Genomic DNA, 24,575 nt, shown 5'->3' with positions numbered 1-24,575 from the left:
GAAAACTGAGTTGGAGTTCTAGTTTTGTTACTTTATGGTGATGTTTTTGCTTCGAGATGTCTGGAAGAGCAGTGGCCTGACTGCTGAGAGCACATTAATTCAAGCTGCCATCCTATTACTGAACACAACAAATATCCAAGAGTCACAAACTCCCATGGAAGCCTGATGCCTCACGTCGAGTTTAATTCACCAATGCATATGGTTAAATGCATTATCTCTATAAATATTGTTCGTGACTCCACTTTGCATGGAAGGTTTTCTGCAGAGAGCCCTGTCTCACCATCTTTTATTATTTTCATTTCAAAGTAGGAGAAAACAATGTGAGCACGCTGCTTATATATCCGCCCTATATTTGTGTCTGAGAAACTGAATACTGACATTTTACTCCCCGACGTATAGGAAGAGAGAAAGTGAGAGAAAGTGTGTGTATTTGTCCTGGCAGGAACTGTACATACAGTGAGGCAGACATCCACCCTGGGACGGTGAGCCATCGATCGGACTGCAGGAAGAGGCCTATTATCTCCAGCCATGGTTCAAGCGGGGGAGTCAAGTGTGTCATATGTGCAGGCTCTAATTGGCAACCTCTCCTGGAGGAGGCTGAGCTGAGGTGAAGGCAGAGCTGCAGTGATCCAAACACCCCTCACCTTCGAGAAATGTTACAATGTAATGTTCAAGTTTTCAAAGCTGCTATTTTCCCCCACATTAGCAGAGGCATGAAATCCATGTAAACAAGTGGGATTTTAATATTCTTCTTAGAAAATAACAGCAGACTGGGTGGCCAAGTGACTTCACAGGAGAATCTGCCTTGCTGTTGCAGCTAGCAGCAACTTTAATGAACAGGTTTGTGTGCCTCTGATTGCGTTATTTAAATTCACTGCTGTTTATTCTAACCTTTGTTACCCAGCTCTGTCCTTAGGGTCATTATTTTTTGTTTTGTTCTTCACGTACTTTTTCTCTCTCCAGTTGAGTGCTTGTGTAGCCTGCTACTGCCCTCTGCAGGATCATAAAGAGAAAAGATTTGCAACACAAAGATGCGCATTTAATCAAAATATAGTATATAGGTCTTAGAATTCAAAAATAAAATGTTTTTATTTTTCTCCTCCACAATGCCAATGTGTAAAAACAATCTAACAATTATTTATTGGACTGGGTTAAAATTTTGCTTTTTTTTAATCTTTTTTTTTTTCTTTTCACAAATCTGGATGAAATATTTACACTTTTTACCAAACAGTTAAATGATGTCGTACTTAGCTTTGACAGCTTTAAGAACTTTTTTATGTCTTCATATTTCTGTCCTCAATAATTATTCTCTGGATTATCATTAAACTAAAATCATGGTTTTAAGCTCAATAGGTGTTCCTAAATGTTACCCACATTAAAGTCAATAAAGCTATTTCCTTCTGTGATGGTTCTTTATTTAATACATAAATAATTCATTTTCTTATTTTCTAAAATAAAATCATCCTTAAATAGTGAAACATTTTAATGTTTTTATTTAAATCATGAAAACAATGTTTTTACCTTTGCAAGTACTTTTAATTTTGTGCCAGTCTTAGATAAATAATACTGTGCAGTATGATGAATGACGTTGCAAGAAGTCAAATATGATTTAAAGAAAATTTTGTTTATATATATTTTCGCTCTAGTTGGGGCTTAGAAAATTAAGAAAATATCAAATGTATCATCAAAAGTAAAAGATTTTAGGCAGATAAAATAAAAGATACTTTAAGTTTGAGTAATCTATAAATGGACCCAAATTAACTTAAACTGGAAGTGTTGGTTGAGAGTTTATCCCGGGTATGAAACGGGTAATTTTCTACTCTACGAGTTTTACCATCATAAACCCATCAATAAACATAAATTTTCACTTTTTGAATGTTGCAATTTATTCTGAATTTGTGTTGATAACTGTGACCCAAGTTGCAAAAAAGGGTTGCAAAATTACTTTTTTGCATTTTTTTTCCTTTTTTCTTTGAGCATTTTAAAGATATTGAGAGTAACTTCCAAATCTTACTTGTGAGATGATGGCTTTTTCTTCATATTATTCATGCAAAAAGTTATATTTGTGCTTTGTGATGCACTTTGGGAGTTTACAATAATTGGGTGCCTAATTAAGAGACTGTTATAGATCGCCCACGCTGATAATGGATTTCCTGTCAACTGAATTATGATCCTAAACTCGGCAAGTGTTGTGTTGTTGGCTTTCCTGTGGCTATTACTGTCAAGTTTATGTACTATCTGAATAAATTTGCAAAATAACATGCACTGATAAATTATCATCAAGAGTGCAAGATTGCGATTCGCACTACTTTAGTTAAAGATGAGACAAAGTAGAGTTAGCCAGGTCTGTTTCAGAACCACACCACTTTAAATATTTGTATGGGCTTGATTTGTTAAATATTAAACAAGAGTAATACATATTTCTTTTTCAAAAGATTAAGAATTTATTTTTAGAAATTCAAAAGACATTTTGCACTATTTCACCGCCTTCTTCCTCGTTCTTCAGTCTTTAGGTTTATCAGCCAGATGAATGTATTCTGGCTTTAAATTACAGCCTGAGAAACATGCAGGTGATCGTTTGTCTCCCAGCAACCCGCACAGCTGAGCACGGGCAGGCATAATTTGGAGGTGTGTCTTACAACATTGGACAGCCCATGTGCTTACCAATTTCTTTGTGCAAGGGATTTTAGCATGTTGTCACATCTTCAAAAAAGAAATCATACAGTTGCACACCAGCCGAAGAGAACGCCTCCATTGCCCTCCTGTGCCTTACAGCCCTCATATGTCATTACAATGATAATAAACCACAATTATCTCCCTGTAGAAGTGCAGTGCTGCACAGAACTCTAATATAATTTTTTTGTATCTTCATGCTCTTGGTAAAACCTCTCCAAGGCCCTGCACAGATCACATATCACAGATTTTTACCATCATAGTGCAGCACTTTATCAGGTGTGAAGGGAGCCTCAAAGAATGAAATAATGGCTGAACCCAACAAAAGTTTGACAGGAAAAAAATGTTTGATAGAGGTTAAATTCTTTATTTATTGAAAATTATTTTTGATAAACATGTTTTCCCAGATGTTTTACCACTAGCAAGAGCTAGCATAACAACCAGGTACAGGTTTATTCTGCCACCTTCCAACCATTCATCATTAATAGTGTTACCGTCTCCCTGGTGAGCCTGACAGCTACCAGGTTGGTTTCTTATTTCCCGATCAGTGGGGCTCCCAGCCACCTGTGTGTTCAGAGGAACATTGTATCATGACCTGACTCAAGCTTCTGAAACACTGCAGGGCTTCTTCCCTATTATCGCCTCAGTGGGGCCGTGCATGAACAAGCCTTTGAAATTCAGAATGCCGTTTCATCGCATCCTGGTCAGACAGATATTCTTCTGTAATTCAAAGATGGTAAAGTCATGCACTTCACACAGGCTCCTTCAACAAGACTTCGTTTTTAATAAAAACAGGGTCTCAAGTTGTTGGTAATATATGTAAATCTGCAGCTATGGTTGGCATACAGTTGCAGAGAGGGACTTTATTTCAACCTGTCTGCTAGTTTTGCTTTCTTGTGTTGCATACCAAAGAAAACTGCTGTACAAAAACCCAGCAGTTTGGACTGTAACCACATGAGTACAGTGGATAAGAGAATTTCAGCAGATGATCAAAGTCTAAGTGATGAAGCTGTTAAAAAGTTTCATTCGTGATCTGCTACTAGTATTTCTATATTTATTTCTTGTTTTTGATTAATACTTTCTCTACTGTACTTCTCTATCAGTATTGAGCATTTCATTAAAGAGAGCCCCTTTCATTTCACAAACTACTTCTTACACTAGGTGTTGTTGTAGTATTGTTCTTTTATGTTTTAGTAGTGTCAGGAGGGCATTTATTTCACACAGTTGCCACATATAAACATACAATAAATCAGGCCCACTCATGTTCTTTTTCAACTTTAATTTCCACCACTTTATGGTCCTTCTGTTTGATGTCCAACCAACACTTCCATGCAGAGTCAAGTGGAATCTGGTGCCTTTCTCGATAGGCAACAAACAATCATCTGCACATACACCTAAAGGAAATTTAAGAGAACAAATAATCTAACAGACCATTGGAGGAAGCCAGGATACTCACAGAAAACACAAATATTCACAGGGAGAAAACACAAACTCTATACAGAAAGACGTCAAGTTGGGATTCGAACCCAGGACCTTCTCACTGTAAAGCAACTACGACCGCCTTCTCTGCCGTGCAGCTCCCACTTTATAGTTATAGACATTAATGTAATATTTCTGTTCTGTGCGGAATAATCTCGTTGAGGTTTTAGCCAGAAATATAAAAAAATATTTTTTGAAATATAAACATGTCTAGTGCCATATTTAATGAGCTATCAGACACAGAGTGGTGAAATTTTGTAGGCAAAACTAATGAGGTTTTCTTTTTCTACTGATTTTGGCACTCCCATGCTATGCTGCCCTGGTGGTATGCTATACTGTCAATATTAAATATTGCTAATATAATAACAAAAGTTGTTTTTTATTACATTGTCTTTCATCTTTCTTGTTTGTGTCAAGGATTTAAACTAGATACTTTAGTTTTAGGGAGAAATACAGTTCAAACCTCGTATTGTACATTGGATGGTTGAAGTACAATAGATGTTGCCTTTTCTCTTTGTCTTTATGATGGCATAATAATAATAATAATAATAATAATAATAATAATAATAATAATAATAATAATAATAATAATAATAATAATAATAATAATAAAACATCACAACAGAAAAGTTACAGCATCAAGCCTCAATTAAATGCAATGAATACAAATATGGTTTAAGAAGCGATTTAAAAATTTGCCAGATTTCTCAGAGTTAAAGTGATTGCTGCCAGCAGTGGGCAGCAGAGCACTGAAGCTGAAACTTTCTGAAGCCAGATTTAAATAAGCTCATCTACAAATTTTCTCTTTGGGCCATGCATTGCTCATGAGAAACAAACTTTAACCTACTTTAAAGAACTGCTATCTGCGCTGTTCCGCTTTGTGAGATGTATGTTTGCGCTCCTGCGAGAGCCAGCTGCAGATCTGTGAGGGGCCGGTTGAAAGACGTGAAAAATCAGGACGGCTCCTGCTGCCAACTGCATCGCCTCTGACAGACGGAGACAGGTGCTGTAAAATCAGGCTTTTATACCAAAACTCTCTCACACTGTCATCTAAGTATACTGACACATGCAAGCATATACTGTAGATGCCCACTCAGCTTGCATGCATCCTTCCAGCATGCAGTAAATTTACTGCTCTGATTTCTAGCACTGCACCAATAGTATATTCAACTTTGACATTTGCTTTTCAAATTACTGCCTACAATGCCTCTTAATGTTACTCTCTGCTTGTGCTATTAGAGCTATCTGTTATTCTAAAGATCAGTGCAGACCCTGCAGGAAAACTCACTAAGGAGATACAGTGAAACATATAAGAATTACACTATCTCCATACTTCTTTTCCTGTAATGTACATATTTATTGTTCATGTCTGGTTTGGACAACAGCAGCTCTTTTGTTCAGCAGGACTGATTTCCCCAAACACTTGGACGGCATCGATCATGAACGTCCTTCCTTCACATTTTAGGCATTGCTGGAATAGCAGTCTCGTCTTTGACGTGCTCTCCTGTGGAGCACCATAGATCTTCATCTTCATTCTCTGACAACATGGTTTAAAATAGCAGAAGATCAAACGGTTCTAGCTGAATGTTGCAAAAGAACAAGTGCACAACATGCTAAGTTGAGAGTTTGCACGGGGAGACTCGCCGTACTCTCTGAATTTTTCAAAATTGTTTCACGAACGTCTCAAAAATCTTACCACTTGCGGAGGAACAGCTGATCAAAAACAATCTTCTTGTTGGCAAACCTTTCATGGTTAACTAAAGAGGATTGTCATACAAAGCTTTTTGCTGTTGCAGTCAAAAAAGCAGATCAGACCTCTGAAAACATGAATTGGAAACATGGTTCTAGAGTGGAATTATGACATAATTAAAATTCTGGTGGAAAGACCAAACCCATACCAGTCCCAGTAACGCGCCATGTCTCAGTATGTAGGCACTCACTCCAGCATAGCTACATGTTGAATCCTCACACTTCCTGCCTCCTCTTTCACCTCCATTAAATCATATTCTTCCATTATGACCTTAGAGAATCCAGGCCAACCCAGTTTGATTTTCCCACTCTTTCTCTCCACTATACTTCACAGTCTAAGGTAAATCAGAGGAGGAAAGAGGAGTATGTAATTTGTAATGATGGATTTGTGGTCAAATAAGAAATAGAGGCAACTACTTTACTGTGTAGTAAAGAGGATTTGGTGGTAAACCCTTTTTTAACTGTGTCTTTACCATGTTTTTTAACCATTTTTAATAAGCTGCTGCTGACTTTAATTCCACCATGATCATTCATTACTAAATACCAGTTTTGATATCAGATAGTTTTATTTGTAATGTCTAATTTTATCAGTGTTTTAGATATTTTTGAAATGGGCTTTTTTTATTTATTTTATCAGTTTTATATCTGTTTATTGCTATTGTTGAACCAAGGTTTTTTAGAAGTGTATCCACCCTGTGCAGCTTTTGTCGTTAGTTTTTGAAAAGTGACCCGTGCTCTTAACTCATGAATGAAAACAATGTGGTGTTGTTTTGATCTTCTGAGGTGCTGAATATTTTTAGACTTTAAGACAGATCCAGACCATCTGTTTCCCTGTTCCAACTCAAAGCTTTGCTCCCTTCTTGCTACTGTGTGTGGCTCTCTATTGCCCTAATGCAACATGGTTATTAATCTCTGGTATTAATGCCTCCATCCAAATCTGGACAAGAAATTAATTTTACCCTACTCCAAAATTGTTGAATTATACTTTTTAAGTAGTTTGACATATTTCTAAATAGTAGACAAAAATTGTTGAAGGAAGACAAAAGTTAAAATTCAGACTCTGACTCGCATCATTCTTTGGACTTATTTTTAATCCCACTCTTTGCATTCTTGTCTTGCTATTTAGAAAAAAATTAACATCCTCGTTCGCTGTTTCCTGTCTTCATCGCCAGCAGCTGCTCCACTTCTCTCTTCATGCTTCTCTCTCTCTCTCTCTCTTCCATCAGGCCTGTGAGTGACAGCACATGTGCTGGGGTTCATTGGAGGCCTGCTGCTGAAATTCTAACCCCTTTTACCCCACGACTGTGAGACATACCCCAGCTATGGACAGGGTGGAGCTGTTGGAGACAGATGCTGGGAGAGGGAAGGAAGGACAGACTTGCACGGAGGAAGGACAGAGAAGGAAAGATAGAGAAAGGTTTGGAAATTGACCTGTTTTGGCCATTTTTTGTGCAGTAAAGCCACAGAGGAGGCTAAGATCTGGCTGTGGTCAGAGGTCTGTGTAGAGTGAGGTTCCTGGTTTGAGGATGGCTTTGTGGAGGTTGATGAGCTGCTTGCTGAGTCTGCTGGTCTGTCAGGTAAGAAAAACATCTCTTGTGAATCTGCTGTAAATAAAAATGAACAGAATGTGATAATTTGTAAAAGTTTCAGAGTTGGTCTTTGTGTATAGATTCAAAGGATAAAAAGCCTTTAAACTTTGGTTTCTCCCTTTTTAAATTGTTTTCTTGACCTTAAAGCTCAGCTGTCTAAGCTAGGAGAAAGGCATATTCCTTCTGATTTTCTTATTGCAATGAATCATCAGAACAAGTCTCAGGATATAGCAGTTACTTGGCTTACATTACTTGGCTTTCTTTGAATATAAGCCATTTGCACTTTAGTTGTACCATTTGAAGCGACTGCCCTCTCCTTCCCCTTCTTTCAGCTTGCTGTTTCTGCAGAGCATGATCTTGTTTAAAGAACAACCTCTTGCTGCCCCGCTCCTGAGATATACAATTTATGTTTTATACCTGAATGATGTCCTCAATTGAACATCTACTTATTTTCATCAATGGAGGCGAGACGCCGGCTCTGCAATCAGAGCATTCGCCTGAGCTAAACATTTCATCCACACTGGAGAGGAGATGATGAAGTGTTCTGAAGAAGACGAGACCCCAGATGTGTTCAGAGAGGACTCGGGGCATCCTGCGTCTGCAGACGCCAGCGTGACATTTAAAATGGATGACGAAGTAAACTGCCTTATTTCCAAAGACACTTCCAAATACCATCAGTCTTTCGTTCTGTTTGGATCAGTAATTCAGCCCAGGTTGAGCAGACGAGTGAATTGGCCTCCAACAACTCTTGAGTGGGAGTGCTGTGATCCATGCATGTTGGAGTCCCTGTGCAAGTGACTCACGTCTTCTCAGTTACTGAATTTGCTTCTGCCTGCTAAGTGTTCCTGCAGCTTTCCAGGGATCGATTGATTGAAAGGTCACTGAAAACGGATGATTCTTTTGTTGTCCACAGTTTTGGCTGATTGTGGAGAATAAAAACACGTTTAAAAAACAGTTGTGACAGATTAGTAACACATGTTTCTGAACTTCACTGGAATCCTTATCTTAGGTATAAATAAACAGGCTTTTCAGTCCTAAATCAGGATTTTTAACTTGCTCCCTCCAAGTTGAGTTCATGTGCCAAAACATATACTTCATTCAAAAACTGAAAAGGACATTTCAGAGCTGTCTTCATCCCTAGATCCTTTTACTTCTGGACCCACTTTTTTTCTGAGTGGGTTTGAATGTCATTAAATTTCTATTTTTATCTTTGGTAAAATGAAGGCATCACTGATCACAAAGTATGATTTAAATAGTCTAATCTAAAATATATCTTTAGCTTTAGAATATAGCTTTAGCTTTAGATTTAACTGATCTAAGTTTGTCCAGATGTAAAAAAATAAATAAATAAATAAATTTAAAAGAATGAAATGATTCTTTTCCACAATGCTGAATAGGAAAAACTTACGTACTGTTATTTTACAATTTTTGGGAAAGGATAATAAAACCCAACTTGGTGAAAGCTAAATAAAATAAAAAATAATGTTCCCACCTGGACAAAACTGTTGTTCAGTAATATCTTTTTACTCAGTGTGTCTTAAAGACTTAAAACCTTCCTTAATTTCTTTATTATTTGCTTCCAGGCAGTCAAATCTTCTTGTAAACATTTCAAGTGTTTTCAATACATTATTATTCTTCCTTTCTGGACATCTTTTGGATTTTTCTTTGAACTGTGGATGTTTTGTTATTCATTTATAGCAGGGGTCTCAAACTCCAGTCCTTGAGGGCCGCTGTCCTGCAGTTTTTAGATGTGCCACAGGTACAAAACGCTGGAATGAAATGGCTTAATTACCTCCTCCTTGTGTAGATCAGTTCTCCCAGCCTTGCTAATGACCTAATTATTCTATTCAGGTGTGGTGCAGCAGAGGCACAACTAAAGGTTGCAGGACTGCGGCCCTCGAGGACTGGAGTTTGAGACCCCTGATTTATAGTCTACTCCTATGGCAAGATTTTGTGGGTTTTGAGTTTAAAATTAGAAAAGTGAAAGGAGTCTTACAAAAATATAGACAGAAAATAATAGTTTCTGTATATAGAGTGTGCAGCAGTGACCAGTTGTCTCATTTTTAACTGAGTCAGTTGTCCCTTTTAGAAAAAGGGGAAAAATCCAGCAGAGGCCAGACACAGTACTTTTAAGATGACTCATCCTTCAGCTCAGAGGAGTTCAACTCCAGTCCTCCTGGGTCGGTGTCCTGCAGCTTTTAGATGTGTCTCTGGTCCAACAGACCTATATCAAATGGCTGAACTACCTCCTCAGTTGGCTGTCAAGTTCTCCATTTTCCTTTCTGCCAATGATCTCATTATTTGACTCAGGTGCGTTGAAGTAGACAATAAAGATCCACGCTTTTTCTGATCATCATCATTTGTATCAGAATCCCTCTAAAACCTGGAGAGTAATGCATCAGCAAACAAAAGTAAATTCTCTTTGAAAATTCTTTGCCACTGAACTGAAAATGTGTGGAAAAAAAAGTTCAAATAAAACTTTAGAAAGATTGTCAGAAACTGTCCAAAACAGTCAGCCACACAACATTCTACTTTCTTTTTACATTCTACTTTCCAACACCATCATACGTGATGGTGTTGGACAAAAAAACATTTTCTCTGCTGCTTCACTTCTAAATAATGGCTCAGAAGCAAAAAATAAGTTCTCTAATAAGTTAACGACCAAAATGAAATCCTTGTAGCCATTTACACCTCTCAGTTAAGCTGAGGGTTTCATATGTGTTACCTGATATCTTTTAGTTGTGTTTGAAGTGAGAGGTTCAGGCCTGTTGGGTGTTTGTTTTGGTGGAGAGTGGGCAGAACCCACAGCTGTTGCCAGATGCACACGTGACGCCATTTGTGCCTCCTTGTGGAAAGACTAGTAGTGGGTTTCTCCTGGACCATGAAATCAGGTATAAATCCAGAGTGTGCAGCAGTGACCAGCTGGCGCTGTGGTCTCATTCATTCGAAACGAGTCAGTCAGAGAATTTTGAGTCTAAATTTACGCCTCGCCTGTTACCTGCAGGCTGTTTTTAACTTTCTAGAGTTTCAGAAGGAGCAAAGGTTACCGAAACTACGTCTGCTTCATAAAATGGGTCACATGAACAAAGAAGTTAATTTCCTTTGCTTTGTGTTACCTCATTATTTTTTACAGACTGAGAAATGGAAGACCAGCTGCTCAGTTGATCTGAAGGTCCTGCATTAGAGTAAGCCAGCTGCAAAGTCATGATGGGGTTTCCAGTTGAACTGTTTTTTTTATATATATGTAATCAAAATACTTTGAAGAACTGTGTGAAACCCCTATTTGGAGTTCCTTGCCTGTTAAAAGCGTTGTCTCCTGGCTAACATCCTGATTTTTCTGAAAAACAACTTTTTTATTTTATTACACAAACCAAGTTTCACATTTAGCTACTTGTTTCAATCAGTGATTTTTCTCCAGCATTGTATTTTGTGCTAACTCAAAAAAGACAATGTGATTAATGTTTTCATATGAGCAACAAGAGAGGAAGATCTAATTTTCCACTTGCATTGTCATGGAACTTTGTAACTGTGTTTTATTCAGCTTAAAGCCATGACCTTGCTCTGCATTCTTGGAGCTCAGACATTTGCTCCATGGTAAATGGACATACTTGTAGAAGGACCACAAATAGAATGCTCTGCTCATAGCAAGCTAACATGACTTAGCAAAGAGTATGTTTAGTTAATGTGTGCCTGAGGAGCAGAAGTGACTGGCTTCTGCACCTGTCGGACATTTGGCCTTTGGCCAAGTAGACAGTCTGCCTTTGCTAAGTCATGTAACTCACTCAAGTTGTTGAGTGACTATTAAATTTGCAGATGAAAGAAAAAGATGCAATGGACATGCAGCAGAACCTTTTGTTTATGTCTGCAAACTTTAAAAGGTGATGTCATTATGAAAACATCATTCAGTAAGCTTTATATGAGCTTACTGATTGATGCTTTTACATGAGCTTACTGAATGGGGTTTTTATTCAGAAAGATATCCTCAAACATAATCTAAAAAATTATGAGTAATGTTTTGCAGCAGGCTTTTGCATCACTTTGATAATAAAACAGTATAAATGAAAACCAGGACAGTTTTAAGGTGTCCTCAAGCCTGTATTATCTGTCAGTTACTCAAATTTAGAAAGAAATAAAATATCCACATAGCTACAGTACCAAGTTTGAATATAAACACAAATCCACCCCGAGGCAAGGATTTTTCTACTCGACATCTACAAACACCCATCCCTACATCATATATCATCCAAAATTATTTAAAAAAATTACTTTCAACTTTCCAAAATAAGTTTGCTAGGCTTTCCCTCTGCTGCTGTTCAGTGAGAAATTTGCTCAACTTTCTATTGTTGTTTCTGCATTACCTTTATGTGCCCTGAAAATAGTACTAATGGTCTCTTTGTTGCTCCCTTCAAATTTCCATATAAATCCTAAAAGGTCTTTTGACTTACTGCTGCTGTGATTATCGTCACCATCTTGATTGCTGGAAACCATAACGCTACATAACCTCTGTGTTCCCCTCGCTATGCAGCTGCTCCCCCACTGTGATGTTAGGCGAGTTTTTGGTTTCCATTTTATAGTTTTGTTCTGTTTTCTCAAAAGAAAATGTACATCAGAGATGTTTGATAGACTGTCTGTGAATGTCACTTTGGACTACATGTGAACCATATAAACTTGATTTTTTTTTTTTTTTTTTACATACAGTATCTGCAAATAAAACTGAAAGTGTTGGGGTGTTTGATTAAAGAGAACTCTACATTATGTATTCCCCTAAGAGAATGAGATCTCTTAGCTTAATCTGTCTTAATGTTCCTCTCAACACACCACTGGGAAAGTGCAGCCATTCTTGAATTTGGGAAAGATTATCCTGCCAAATAATCCTCCCCTTTTGTTGCTGTGAGACCAAATCATCCCCAAACAAGATGTGGACTCGTCTGAGAGGCAGAGCAGTCAGAGTATCTGGGAAAAGGCTCTGAAACAGTTAACCTGCAGCATATGGTGTCATCACCCAGCCTGTCAGAAAAAGACCCTCACTGGTCTAATTGGTAATGTGACACTTTACTGGTACTGCATCCTTGTCTGGTAAAAACATTACAGCAGTGTGCAGCTACTCAGAGGAGCCACTGTGCACAGCACAATGTCATGTTTTCTAAAGTATGGCGCTCTGACAGGAAGTGTGAATTTACAAGCTGCCTGTTTGGTACTTTTTGGTGCTTGTAAGAGTTTCTGTTCTCCTTTCTGTGTCTCAAGAAAAGCTGGAACTCGTGGCCGTTGTGTATAATGGAAAATCTTCATCCATTAAACTTGGAAATATGACATATCGTAACTCTAATCCAAAATGCTTTATTCTCCTAACAATGTGGTGTCTAAAGTTATTTTTTACTGTGTGAGTTGTTTCCTTCATTGTTCATTTTTTGTCATAGAAGGACTGCAATCGTCAAGGCATCTGCAGAATAACTTTACTGTACTTATAAGGCTAGGTTTTGGCAAATTGATCTGAACATAGTTTCCACATTCTCCATTTCTCCAAACGGTGTTCTTCCTCATGAAACGATTAAATGTAACTTTTTTATGCTTGTCAATAATTATGTCATTCTGTCTTACTTCTCTCTTTATTGTGCCCTCTTTAAAATTATTACTATTTTACATTTGTGGCAAAAATTTACATGCACCAAAAAAATTCCCATTAAGTCACTTTTCTACATTGCCTTTGCTTAAAAAAAACTTTGCTCTAAAACAGGGGTCTCAAACTCCAGGCCTCGAGGGCCGCAGTCCTGCAGTTTTTAGATGTGCCACAGGTACAAAACACTGGAATGAAATGACTTAATGACCTCCTCCTTGTGTAGATCAGTTTTCTAGAGCCTTAATGACCTAATTATTCTGTTCAGGTGTGGTGCAGCAGAGGCACATCTAAAAGTTGCAGGACTGCGGCCCTCGAGGACTGGAGTTTGAGACCCCTGATTTAAAATGACAGACATTCCAGCAATTTCAAGATTTTAACAATTTCAGGAAACCTTAGATGAACTTTCCATTATTTATTGCAAAAATCCACAAAAAGTAAATTTTCTATTACAAGACACTAGGTGGATGAAGCTTTGCTGGTATGTAAGGTCTTAAGTACATCAAAGATTAGCAACAAACTTGATGTGATTGATTGCACTGGTATGTTTATGTTGTGCCTGGAACTTGTATTTTGGTTCCAGGATGAGTCATTTACATCATTTTTAGGCTTTACCAAGCAGTTGACCTGGTATAATGTGCAGACAATTTATTTCTATGTCTTGAGGATCCCATGTAAATAGAAAAGGATACCAAATTAAGTATTTAAGTAAGTGAACAATGCAGGTTCCTTCATACTGCAGCCATGACAAACACTTTTAATTTATCGTTGCTTCCACAACTTCAGCTAGTTAGTACTCATTTAAAAAGTCAATATTCAATGTTTACATAAATATCAATTTCTTTAGAGAATTGAAATATACAGATGTTAACTAATTGGATCCTTATAGTTCGGTTCAGATTTCTATAATTGGGGTTCTGTGGCCCTATCAGCAATCAGAATCTTACTACCACATACCCAAATTGTGGTCAAACTGGATTTCATCCATTTAAAAATGTAAGTTAGTTTTGTGTATTTATATAACTCTGAATCTCAGAAAAAGCAAAAACACTTTAAAAGATAAAATGGTCCAACTCATATGAAACAGAATCCAGTTTGACAAAAAAAATAACCCAGAGCCTTCCCAAACTTGTCTGATTCAGATCTAATATTACATGTTTAAATTTATAAACTAATATTCTTTACTTAATCCAGTCAGCTATGTACTTCAGATTACATGCTGATGGCTAAGAATTTTCCCAAAAATCTGAAACATCCATCAAACCTGTCTAGCATGATTATTTATCAATAGACCATTTCCTTAAAATTTTGATGTAAAATTGATTGTATTCCCATCATCCTAAGAAGTAATTAATCTCCAATCATAAACACCCCCAACTACCTGTCACAAAGGAGTGTAAATGTTTCATTTACTGAGTTATTTTTAATCAGTAACTCATTCATGTTCTCAAAGTAAAACAGTGGTCCTCAAAGCTTAAATGTGCTCATTTTCAGGAAGTATAAGATGCTTGACTAAGTTTAATGATTACAAACACAACTGGAAATCAGCTTGTTATTGACTTTGAGACTGAGTAGATACCCAGAACATGTTTTACAGTGAGGAAGTATATGCGCTAATAAAAACCAGGTGCTAAATATGGAAATATATAAACACCAGAAGGAACCTGTGAGGGTGACGGGACTACTGGAATGTGGGTGTAAATGTGTCAGAGTGGGGGGACGTTAATGGACAGAATGAGTTAAATAGATGGAGGTCGGGGATATAAAATGGTCTAAGATTAGCCTCCTTCTGACTCGGCCTGCAGATGCCAGTCATGGTTGCCGTTCTCTGCACTGTGCAGCAGCATGACAGATGATCTGTGCAGCACACCCAAGATCTCAGTCCATTCATACTATGCCACATCCTGAAGATTTATTCACAATTAGGGTATGCATGCGTTGGGACAGGTTAATCATGTGTATTCAGTTACATCTGAGTGAAAACACAGAAATGAACATGTTCTCCTTGTCCAGAGGATTATGTCTTTGAGCTGTTAAACATGTGAGAAGTAATGCTGACTCCAGTGAAATCTCAGAGACAAGCAGGAAGCGACCAAAGGAAACACGTACATGATCTCATGCGTGGGAGTGGGTGTTTGATTGGTGGTCATGCATATAGTGTATATGTGATCCCACAGTGTGAGAAAGTGAGCAAATGAGTGTGCCTGTGGAATTCATACAGCGGAGCAAATCCGTAAGGTGATCCCAAACTCCCAGTCAGGTGCAGAGCTTGAGCATAAAGGGGAATTTGTGAGTGCGGGTGGGAATGCGGGTGGGAAAGCAGAGGATCTAAATCCATTGTCGACAGCTGCTGTGGGAGTGTGTCTCTCACATGTGTGTGTCTATGTGTGATTGCACTCCTGACAGCAATGTGATGATGGAGAGTTTGTAAAAAGAGTATGAGCGTTAGTGTTTCCTTGTCCTGAAATAATTTTGCACCCAGATCAAAGCAAGGTGGCAAACGCTGATTTTAGTGTGTGAAACATGAAACTGAACAGATTCCACATTAGTTATCCTCAGCATTACATCCATTCTGTCTGACCATAGGGAATATCAAAGCATAGCAGGAAATTAAGCAGCTGCAAATATGTGTAACTACTGTATATAAAGTTTATCTTAAATTAGCATAGGTCTCTGAAGTTTAAAATTGTATTTCAGCTTCAATTTTGATCTGACTTACTGCCAACCATATTTCCTTCAGGTCTGTAGCTCTGCTGAGTATCACCACAATGAGGCAGAGCAGGACCTTCACGCTCTTTACCTCTGGAGAAATAAAGGAAAGGGGATGATAAGAGTCAAGAGAGACTGGATCATCCCCCCCATCAGAGTTTCAGAGAACAGCAGAGTTGTTCCTGAAGACCTGATCCAGGTAAAACTGTCACATCAAAGCATTTATATGAGCAGTTTTCAGCAATGCAATCATTTTTACACTCACTGTAAATTACAGGACAAAGGCATCAAACTATCTACAATTTTTTCACCACAAACTTCATCTTTGAGGATCGTTTTGGGGGGAAGGCAAAATTCTAAGTTAGTGCCATACAGATCCTAACTCAAATTTAATTCGCAATTTAAGAAGGAAGGCAGATAGGATGCGGATGTAATTTTTTTTTGGCAAAGAATCAAATTACTTCGGATAGCTTTTTTTTCACTAATAAATGTAATCATCATTTGAAAACTCCCCATTTATTTACTCTGGTTATCTCTATTTTTTGCAAGGTTTAAGTTCTTGAACTAATTTCTTAGTGGTAGGCGCCTCTGATTTATAAATGTATAAAAAAAATGTACAAAATATTAAGAAATTTAAATTAAAAAACTACTGAGATTTAACTTTTAGTACTTAGTCACAATGTTCTAAAAAAGTCGGAATTACTTAATGGAATAATTTGAGCTAAAATGATTTATTTATTTATTTAAATTTTTACGTGTATCCAGATGTGAAAACATCAAGTTCATTCATGACATGAGTTTTGACGATAACATGTGTGATGTAATAAATGTTAATCCAGAATCAAAAAGTAAATCCATTTTATTCTTTGTTTACTTTAGTTTGTTTTAATTACATTATTTGAAGGCTTCATCAAGGTGAGTGATGAATACTTTTCTGCTGGAGTGAAATTTATGTTTAATGGGCAAATGAAATATAAATATTATGTTAGAATTGACGCAGACTGCTGGTGTAAATCTTTCAGTTCAAGTAGAGCCACTGAGTTACTTTTAAAAAGTGACGTGTGACATAAACAAAGCAGAAGAAATCGAAACAAAATCCAAAAAATGACTCCTTGTTATCATTAGTCTGAAATCTCGAAGGACCTTCTGAGTTTAAACACTCCAGACTTGCTGTCCCCTGTGTTCACATCTGGTGTTCGGAGCATATTTTCTGCTCCTAACAGAGAGCAGAGAATATGCTACCCGGTTTCCTGTGGGGTTTTAATGATCTGCAACTTTTTCTTGTTTTTCTGCCCAGATCAAATCAGACAAAATCTTCTCGGGAGAGGTGATCTACAAGCTAGAGGGACCAGGGGTGGACCAGGAGCCCAAAAACCTGTTTGAGATTGATGATAAAACAGGAATGATCAGGAGCAAGAGGCCGCTGGACAGAGAGCAGCACAGCAGCTTCACGGTGAGACCTCATTAAAGGACGATCACCCAGAGCAGCTCGCTATACACCGTAAAGCGTTCTGTAGGAGTTTGCATGTGTTTCCAGTTCATGTTTCTGCCTAAGTTCACATATCACTGTGTCGAACACCAGCACAAACGGTTAGGGGTCAGTTTTCCAGGGCTGTTATGGGCATCTCGGGAGAGATATCTGAGTGTTTCATGAATGTATGGTCAGTTTATTATTCTGCCAGGTCATTTCTCATACATATAAAAATACTTATCTGCTGTTTGATTTGTCCTTTGTGGAAAACTTGAGAAATAACTTCATAAATCACACATGTAACTAAAAAACACTTCTTGCTGTGTCTCTGTGTGTAGCTGAAGGCATTTGCCCTGTCCCCCAGCGGAGAAAGACTGGAGAACCCCACAACCATTGAGATAGTGGTGCTAGATCAGAACGACAACAAGCCCGTTTTCACCCAAAAGCAGTTTTTTGGATCAGTCCAGGAGTTCTCTGTCCCAGGTAGAGAAATACATTATTCAAAGGCTGACAATTCTCGTCTTTTTGATCTATGTTATTCTTTAAAAAGTCACCTTAAGTTTAAAACACTATATTGTCACCCTTATTTAAGGCAAGTGCTTTAAAAATGTACAATGCAACCAACAAGTACTTTATAAAATGTGGCAGGTTTTTCACTGTATATTATGTGTTTTGTATCCATTAAGTAAATAGTTTTATACAAATGTCAGGTCAAAAGTAATAATGTGAAAGAGACGTGTGTCAGGTGTCATGATAAAGCAGCAGTTCAATTCTGTCTCTTTCAGCCTATTGTGCCCACGTTAGCTCATTATTATTGTATTGTTTTTTTGTTGTATGCTAACATCTAAATTACTACTCTGATTAGATTAGATGACCAGACATACGTATAAATCAAGTAAAAATAGACCCCAGACTCTCTGTAGGAAGCAAAATGTAGCACAAGGGGCTGATTTTTACCAGGCTTTAAGGTGATGGTGTAAATACTAAACCAAAACTTATTCAGGTGTGAAGAAAGACTGAGTTCCACTGAAGGACTTAACTCAAAATCTGTTTCTAATAGCAAAATAGTAATACCTTTGCTTTTCAGATTTTTTTCTCACATACATACACTTGAGCATGTCACTCAGGCGATCATTTATCATGGCAATTAGGTGCTGATTTTAAAGCACATCGGAGGGACAATGTGAATCATACTCATTGTAAAAACTATCAGCAAACATTACACATGGCAACAAAAAAAAAATCAATCAACATATCATGAATAATCTCACCATTTTTGAAGCAATGATTCATTTGTACCCTATGATGTGTCTTCCTGCATCTAGCTGCAACTTACACGTCAGACACAATAGTCAGAGCAGCTTAATCGTTCCACTGCTAACTAGTGTACTCAAGCACACAATTCACTCTCTGGCTGAAACTTTCAAATCTCCTCAACAGGAACATTGGTGATGTCAGTCTCAGCGACAGATGCAGATGACCCAATGACAGAAAACGCAGCTCTGGGCTTCTCCATCGTTGGTCAGGAAAGCATTCCTCCCAATGCTGTAAACAAGACCATGTTTGGTATTAACAACCAAACAGGAGCTATTTACATCAGAGATGTGGGCCTAGACCGAGAGGTAAATAAAACGCAGAGATACTGGTGGATAAAAGGAAACACTGAATTTGTACATTGTGCAATGAGGGTTCTATTGAGGATGAGCAGTACCATATTCCTCTTGGTTTGTACATCAGCCATTGCACTCATTTTAAACATCAGTAAAACTACACATTAAGAAAACTTTCAAGATCTGGCACTTTGGTGGGACACTAGCAACCTGATTTTAAAGATCAGAAAGATTTGTACCCAGAGCATTATAAATTATTGCTGTAATGTTTTTCAATATTGACTATCAATCAAATACTGTAAATATGGCAGAAATGAAACATTCTTATGCATGTGCAATCCATTTATCCTCCTGACCACTGGCCCAATATTTTTTGTTGAATAATTGATTGATTCCTCTCAACATGTTGTAATGTGTTCCAGGTGGTGAAGGAGTTCAAGTTAAAGCTGCGGGTTGCTGATATGGGGGGCGACGGATTAATCAGTGATGCTGTAGCCATCATCACTGTATCGGATATCAACAACCATGCACCACAGTTCCACCCTACCTCAGTGAGTTTGAGCTAATGGATCACAAAACAATGTGGCTTTCAGCTTGTTACTGTACAAGCTGAAAGCAATGACATTAGTTAAATCTTTTGATTTGTGCTTTTGGCTCTGCCTGTAGTACAACATTAAGGCACTGGAGAACGTTTACAACGTTGAGATTGGCCGAGTGAGCGTGATAGACAGAGACGACCCTGGAACAGGAAACTGGGAGGTCAAATACACAGTATCTCATGACCCATTTGGAAACTTTGCCGTCCAGACAGATCCAGTCACCAACCAGGGAATCCTGACTGTGGTGAAGGTATGCGACCCGGGAAACATTTTCTAGGGACGGATTAGGATTGGTGGCATTTATGCATTTAAGTGATTCAAGAACCAAACATTGCTTTTTTCATTCCCTTTAATCAAATTTGTACTTTGAGTTTGAGATGTAAAATGTTTTAAAACTGAAAAGTTTAAGGAGAGCTTTAGATGGGTTAAAGCCTCACAAGAGGCTTTGTTGAAAAAAAAAAATAAGTTAAGTTAAAAATAAATACTATACAGTATGCTCTCCCATGTTCTTAATGATATCTGATTTTTTTAGGAATCTGATTTTTTTCCTGTTAATGTACAGAATTTATACAAATTAAACTCCACATTAACTGGCAGGAGAACAAACGGGAAAAAATAGGATATGTGAAATTGCCTGTGACTTTGCAGACTAAGAACAGTTTTTGCAAAGCACATGATTTTTTAGAAAGTACCTTTAATTTAGACAATTTAAAATTTCAAGCATCTTTAAAAATATTTTCAGAGTGACAATCTGTGCAGCACAGGAAAGATTTTCCTTTCCTAGACAGCTGAGCTTGTCAGACACAACTAAATACTACCATCTACTGGTTCATATGTAAATCAATCAATCAATCAAATTTTATTTGTATAGCACATTTCAGCAGCAAGGCATTTCAAAGTGCTTTACATCATAACAAACACAGAATCACAATGCAATATAGAATCAATCATTAAGTCAAGTTACATCAATAAATTTGTAATTGATTACATTTCAAATACAATTCTAAACAGGTGGGTTTTCAGTTGAGATTTAAAAGAAGTCAGTGTTTCAGCTGTTTTACAGTTTTCTGGAAGTTTGTTCCAAATTCGTGGTGCATAGATGCTGAAAGCTGCTTCTCCTCGTTTGGTTCTGGTTCTGGGGATGCAGAGCAGACCAGAACCGGAAGACCTGAGAGGTCTGGAAGGTTGATACAATAAAAGCAGATCTTTAATGTATTGGTGGCAACCAAATGTAAACCAAAAGGTGAACAAGCAATGTTCTTTTATGACATTTATGTTTTGCATTATGCTTTTAATTGAATTTTACATAACATAAAGTAGGTAGACGTGTTGTATACATCCCTACTGTCCAGCAGCAAAGCTATAAAACTGTCTTTTCTGTGCTGTATTGCAGCCCCTAGATTATGAAGTCAAAAGGGAGCACAACTTGATTCTGACTGTGGAAAATATCAATCCTCTGAGCATCAAGGCGCCCAACTTACCTCTGAGTTCTGCCACTGTGTCAATCACAGTTGTCAACGAGAATGAGGCTCCGTATTTTAAGGAGAACCCCATACTGATCCAGGTCCCCGAGAACGAGAAACCCGGAAAGCTGCTGAAAAGCAACATTGCCTCAGACCCGGACCATTCTGAACTGAGGTATGAACGTAAAGCACTGCAGAAGTGATGATTCGCCACATATCAATAAGAAATATTGACTGATTTTCCCATTCTGTTTGTGGTATAAGGTTTGAAATAAGCAAAGACCCTGAGGGGTGGCTGGACATCAACCGAGAAACAGGAAACATTTTCCTCAGAAGATCCTTCAACATCAGATCCCCACATGTCGAAAACAACATTTACAGTGCAGTCATCAAGGTTACAGGTCTGTTCACATAGACAACACAGACATCTCTGAAGGTTTTTTTTTTATGTTATAGGCAATAAATAATCACTAACATTTATAATCAACAACAAAAAAGAAACTGATAAAAAAAAACTTCCCTCCTCCTTAAGTAAAAGCTGCAATCTTTGAATTCACTTTCAAACTGTTTTCAGAGGGACTTAATAAACGAGTACAGGTACATCATATAAAACGTGCAGTAACTGAGAAAGTATTCCTCCTAAATTCAAGGGCTTCATTCATTTTGTACATTTCTATGGTTATAAGGCTGTACTTACTTTTAACAATTTAATAAATAATTACTTTATGGAACTTAACCACAACACATTAGTATTAAAGCGCTTCTGCTGCCACCTAGTGGCCAGAGTAATGTCAGTTATATCTAATTTGGCTGAATAATTAACCAAAAACGGATAACTACGGTAAATGTTTTGTAAGCTATGTGCTACATTTAAGTGAATAACCTTTATTTGGTTTAGAATCTGCTTGACATGAAAATTTAATTTAAATAAGGCTGTAAAGAGTTGAGAGTGTATGACTATATTTGTGGGTCACTAGTCTGATATGACTAGTGACCCACATATCATATGCTTCACATATCATGCACATATCAAAACCCCAATTCCTCCAGGAATTGGGGTTTTAAATATATGAAATATTAATGATCATGTTGTAGATTTTCTACTGTTGTGATGTTTTGTATTCATGCTCGATTGTGCAGATGCCGGTGGTGTTTCAGCCTCTGCAGCGGTGAGCATAATCCTGGAGGAAACCAATGACTTCCCTCCCCAGCTCCTCCCTTTGAGCCGTTTCTTATGCACGGGTGACAGCAGAAGGACTCCTGGTTTTTTACTAACTGCTGTGGATGAAGATCGTTCTCCACATGCCTCTCCCTTCATTTTTGTCATTCCTGACTCTTTGTTGTTAAACTGGACTGTCACTCAAGTCAACGGTAGGAAAGTGTGGGGGGCGTAGATACATAATGGATCCTCCTGTGATTCTCAGGGCAAAACTGTGTCCTCATATTTTTTCTTTCTCCATATTTGCTGTTCCAGATACTCATGCAATCCTCCGGCCCACTGAAGAGCTGGAAGCTGGAGAGTATACAGTCACTGTGTGGGTCACAGACTCTGGCAGCCCATCTCAGAGTGCTTTAAGTCAAGTCAATGTCACCGCATGTCTCTGTGACTCCTATGGTGACTGTAGATTTGAGGCAGGGGCTTTCTTAGGCTCCAGAGTGGGAATCAGCTTCATCGCTCTCATTATTATCATTGCATCTGGTGTTCTTCTACTTGGTAAGTGCAGTGCTGGAGAAATACTTTTTAAACTCTAAAGAAAGTAATGAATCCAGTTCCTTTTATCAAAAGATCAGATTGAAGCTGAAGTGGTTTATCCAAAAAAAATGAAGCTCAGTGTAATGTACTGAACTCTAACAAACATATCCATTTCTACTCTAGTTCCTACTCTAAGCATGTACCTGAAGTGCTTTTTAAATGTATGTTTTACTTTTTTAAGTTAATCAGTGTCATAGAACTTTTAATTAGGAAACCATGATTTTCTGTTTCCAGATAAATGACATTATTCAGAAGCACATTCCTCTCATCAACTCTTCAAAATTAGAAAAAATAACAGAACTTATCTTTCAAGTAAGGCAGATGTCCTTAAAAAAAAGTCAGGAGATAAATACAAAAACAAAACAGCTACTCACATAGATCATGTCCAGACTTTCATTTACATTACAAAAAGAAACTTGGAACTGTGACAAACAAGCCTGGATGAGATGTGAATAGGTAGTTTAAAGTGGATCTCAGATCCACTCTAAACATGAGATGTAAACCTTGATTTCTTTTGTTGGTTGCGGTAATATGATCAAATATGAACTGACTGATTCTTGTTTGTAGTGCTGCTATTCCTGGCTGTGGCTATAAATGCCTGTGGGAGACGTCATCACATAAAGAAAGGATCAGGTCTGCTTGTAGGGGAATCGGAGGACGACATACGCGACAACATCCTCAACTACGATGAGCAGGGAGGCGGTGAGGAGGATGAAGTAAGACTCACTGGGAGACGTGATGGTGACCTGCTGAGGTCGAAGCTGCAGATCTGCGTTTCCTCCCTGTGTATTATCAATGCAATATCAAAGCACACGCTTTCTCGTCTCACCCTGACAGAACGCCTTCAACATTGACCTCCTGTGGAACCCCCGTGATGCGCCTCCCACACCGTGGTCCTTCTACCCGGGGTCTGGCCTTCCTCGAGGCAAGCAGCCCCTCAGGAAGGACGCCCCACACAACCTGCCCTCCCCCATTTACCCCCGGCGGCCTCCCGCAGATCCCACTGACATCGAGGACTACATCAATGAAGTGAGACGCTCCAGCTATTACTCAGCTTTCAAAGACAAAAAGCCTCTATAGCTAAACAATAAACTAAAAACCAAATACCAAAGAGGATCAAATTAGTATTTTCCAAATGAACAGATTTAGTCGAAAATGATCAAAAATGTATCTTTATTCATAATTAACTGTTAGCTCAGTAAAATCAAGAAAGAATTTGACCTCTTGCTTAAAGATTAAATTCTACTTACATTTTCATAAAGGAAATGAGGTTCATCGTGGAAAGGTGAGGAAAAAAATAAACGATAAAAATACAACATCCATTATTAAATGATGTCACAAATGGTGTTGCATATAAAGCAGACTACACCACAAATCTGTTGAAAATTGTGACCTGTCATTCCTGTAGATTTTCTTACAACTTAGTAAAAAACATTTTTGCGCTTCTCAGGGCTTGGAGGCTGCTGACAACGATCCCAATGTGCCTCCATACGACACAGCCCTGATCTACGACTTCGAGGGAGAAGGCTCAGTGGCTGGCAGCCTCAGCTCCATCGCTTCGGGCAGCTCAGACGGAGATCAGGACTACGATTACCTCAACGACTGGGGACCACGCTTTCAGAAACTAGCCAATATGTACGACCCACGTTAAAGCCAACAGAACAGGATCTGTGGAGTTTAGGGCACACTTCATGATTGAGGTGATTTTTAATTTTCTGGACACATTTGAAAGTAATTTCAGTCCAACACAAGATCCTAAGAAAAAGTGAATGGGACTTGAATTGAGTGTGACTTATTTTGAGTTTATTGGAACACAACCCTACAAGGTGACTTAATGCAGCATTTTGTGAAGTGAGTCATTTGAAG

General features: G+C 38.0%; 1 protein-coding gene across 1 annotated transcript; it reads left to right on the top strand.

The window, feature by feature from the left end:
• Positions 1-7,109: 7,109 nt before the first annotated feature.
• Positions 7,110-24,521, top strand: cdh15 (cadherin 15, type 1, M-cadherin (myotubule)). The gene is made up of 14 exons (XM_032561114.1): positions 7,110-7,478; positions 15,845-16,012; positions 17,111-17,266; positions 17,623-17,767; positions 18,725-18,906; positions 19,317-19,445; positions 19,561-19,743; positions 20,887-21,131; positions 21,221-21,357; positions 22,097-22,327; positions 22,431-22,670; positions 23,277-23,425; positions 23,547-23,738; positions 24,160-24,521. Exons 1-14 carry the CDS (start codon positions 7,428-7,430, stop codon positions 24,358-24,360), a joined length of 2,409 nt encoding a protein of 802 aa, XP_032417005.1. The 5' UTR covers positions 7,110-7,427; the 3' UTR covers positions 24,361-24,521.
• The last annotated feature ends 54 nt before the right edge of the window (positions 24,522-24,575 follow it).

The sequence above is a fragment of the Xiphophorus hellerii genome, chromosome 4 (genome assembly GCF_003331165.1).
Source record: "Xiphophorus hellerii strain 12219 chromosome 4, Xiphophorus_hellerii-4.1, whole genome shotgun sequence".
Taxonomy (NCBI): domain Eukaryota; kingdom Metazoa; phylum Chordata; class Actinopteri; order Cyprinodontiformes; family Poeciliidae; genus Xiphophorus; species Xiphophorus hellerii.
The sequence above is the reverse complement of the archived record's forward strand: the minus strand, read 5'-3'. Positions and strand labels throughout refer to the sequence as shown.

Coding starts and splice junctions, on each gene's coding strand:
- cdh15 (XM_032561114.1), top strand. CDS start 7,428: ATGGCTTTGTGGAGGTTGATGAGCTGCTTGCTGAGTCTGCTGGTCTGT. Junction 17,267..17,622: donor AGCAGCACAGCAGCTTCACG/GTGAGACCTCAT, acceptor CTCTGTGTGTAG/CTGAAGGCATTTGCCCTGTC. Junction 22,671..23,276: donor ATCTGGTGTTCTTCTACTTG/GTAAGTGCAGTG, acceptor TCTTGTTTGTAG/TGCTGCTATTCCTGGCTGTG.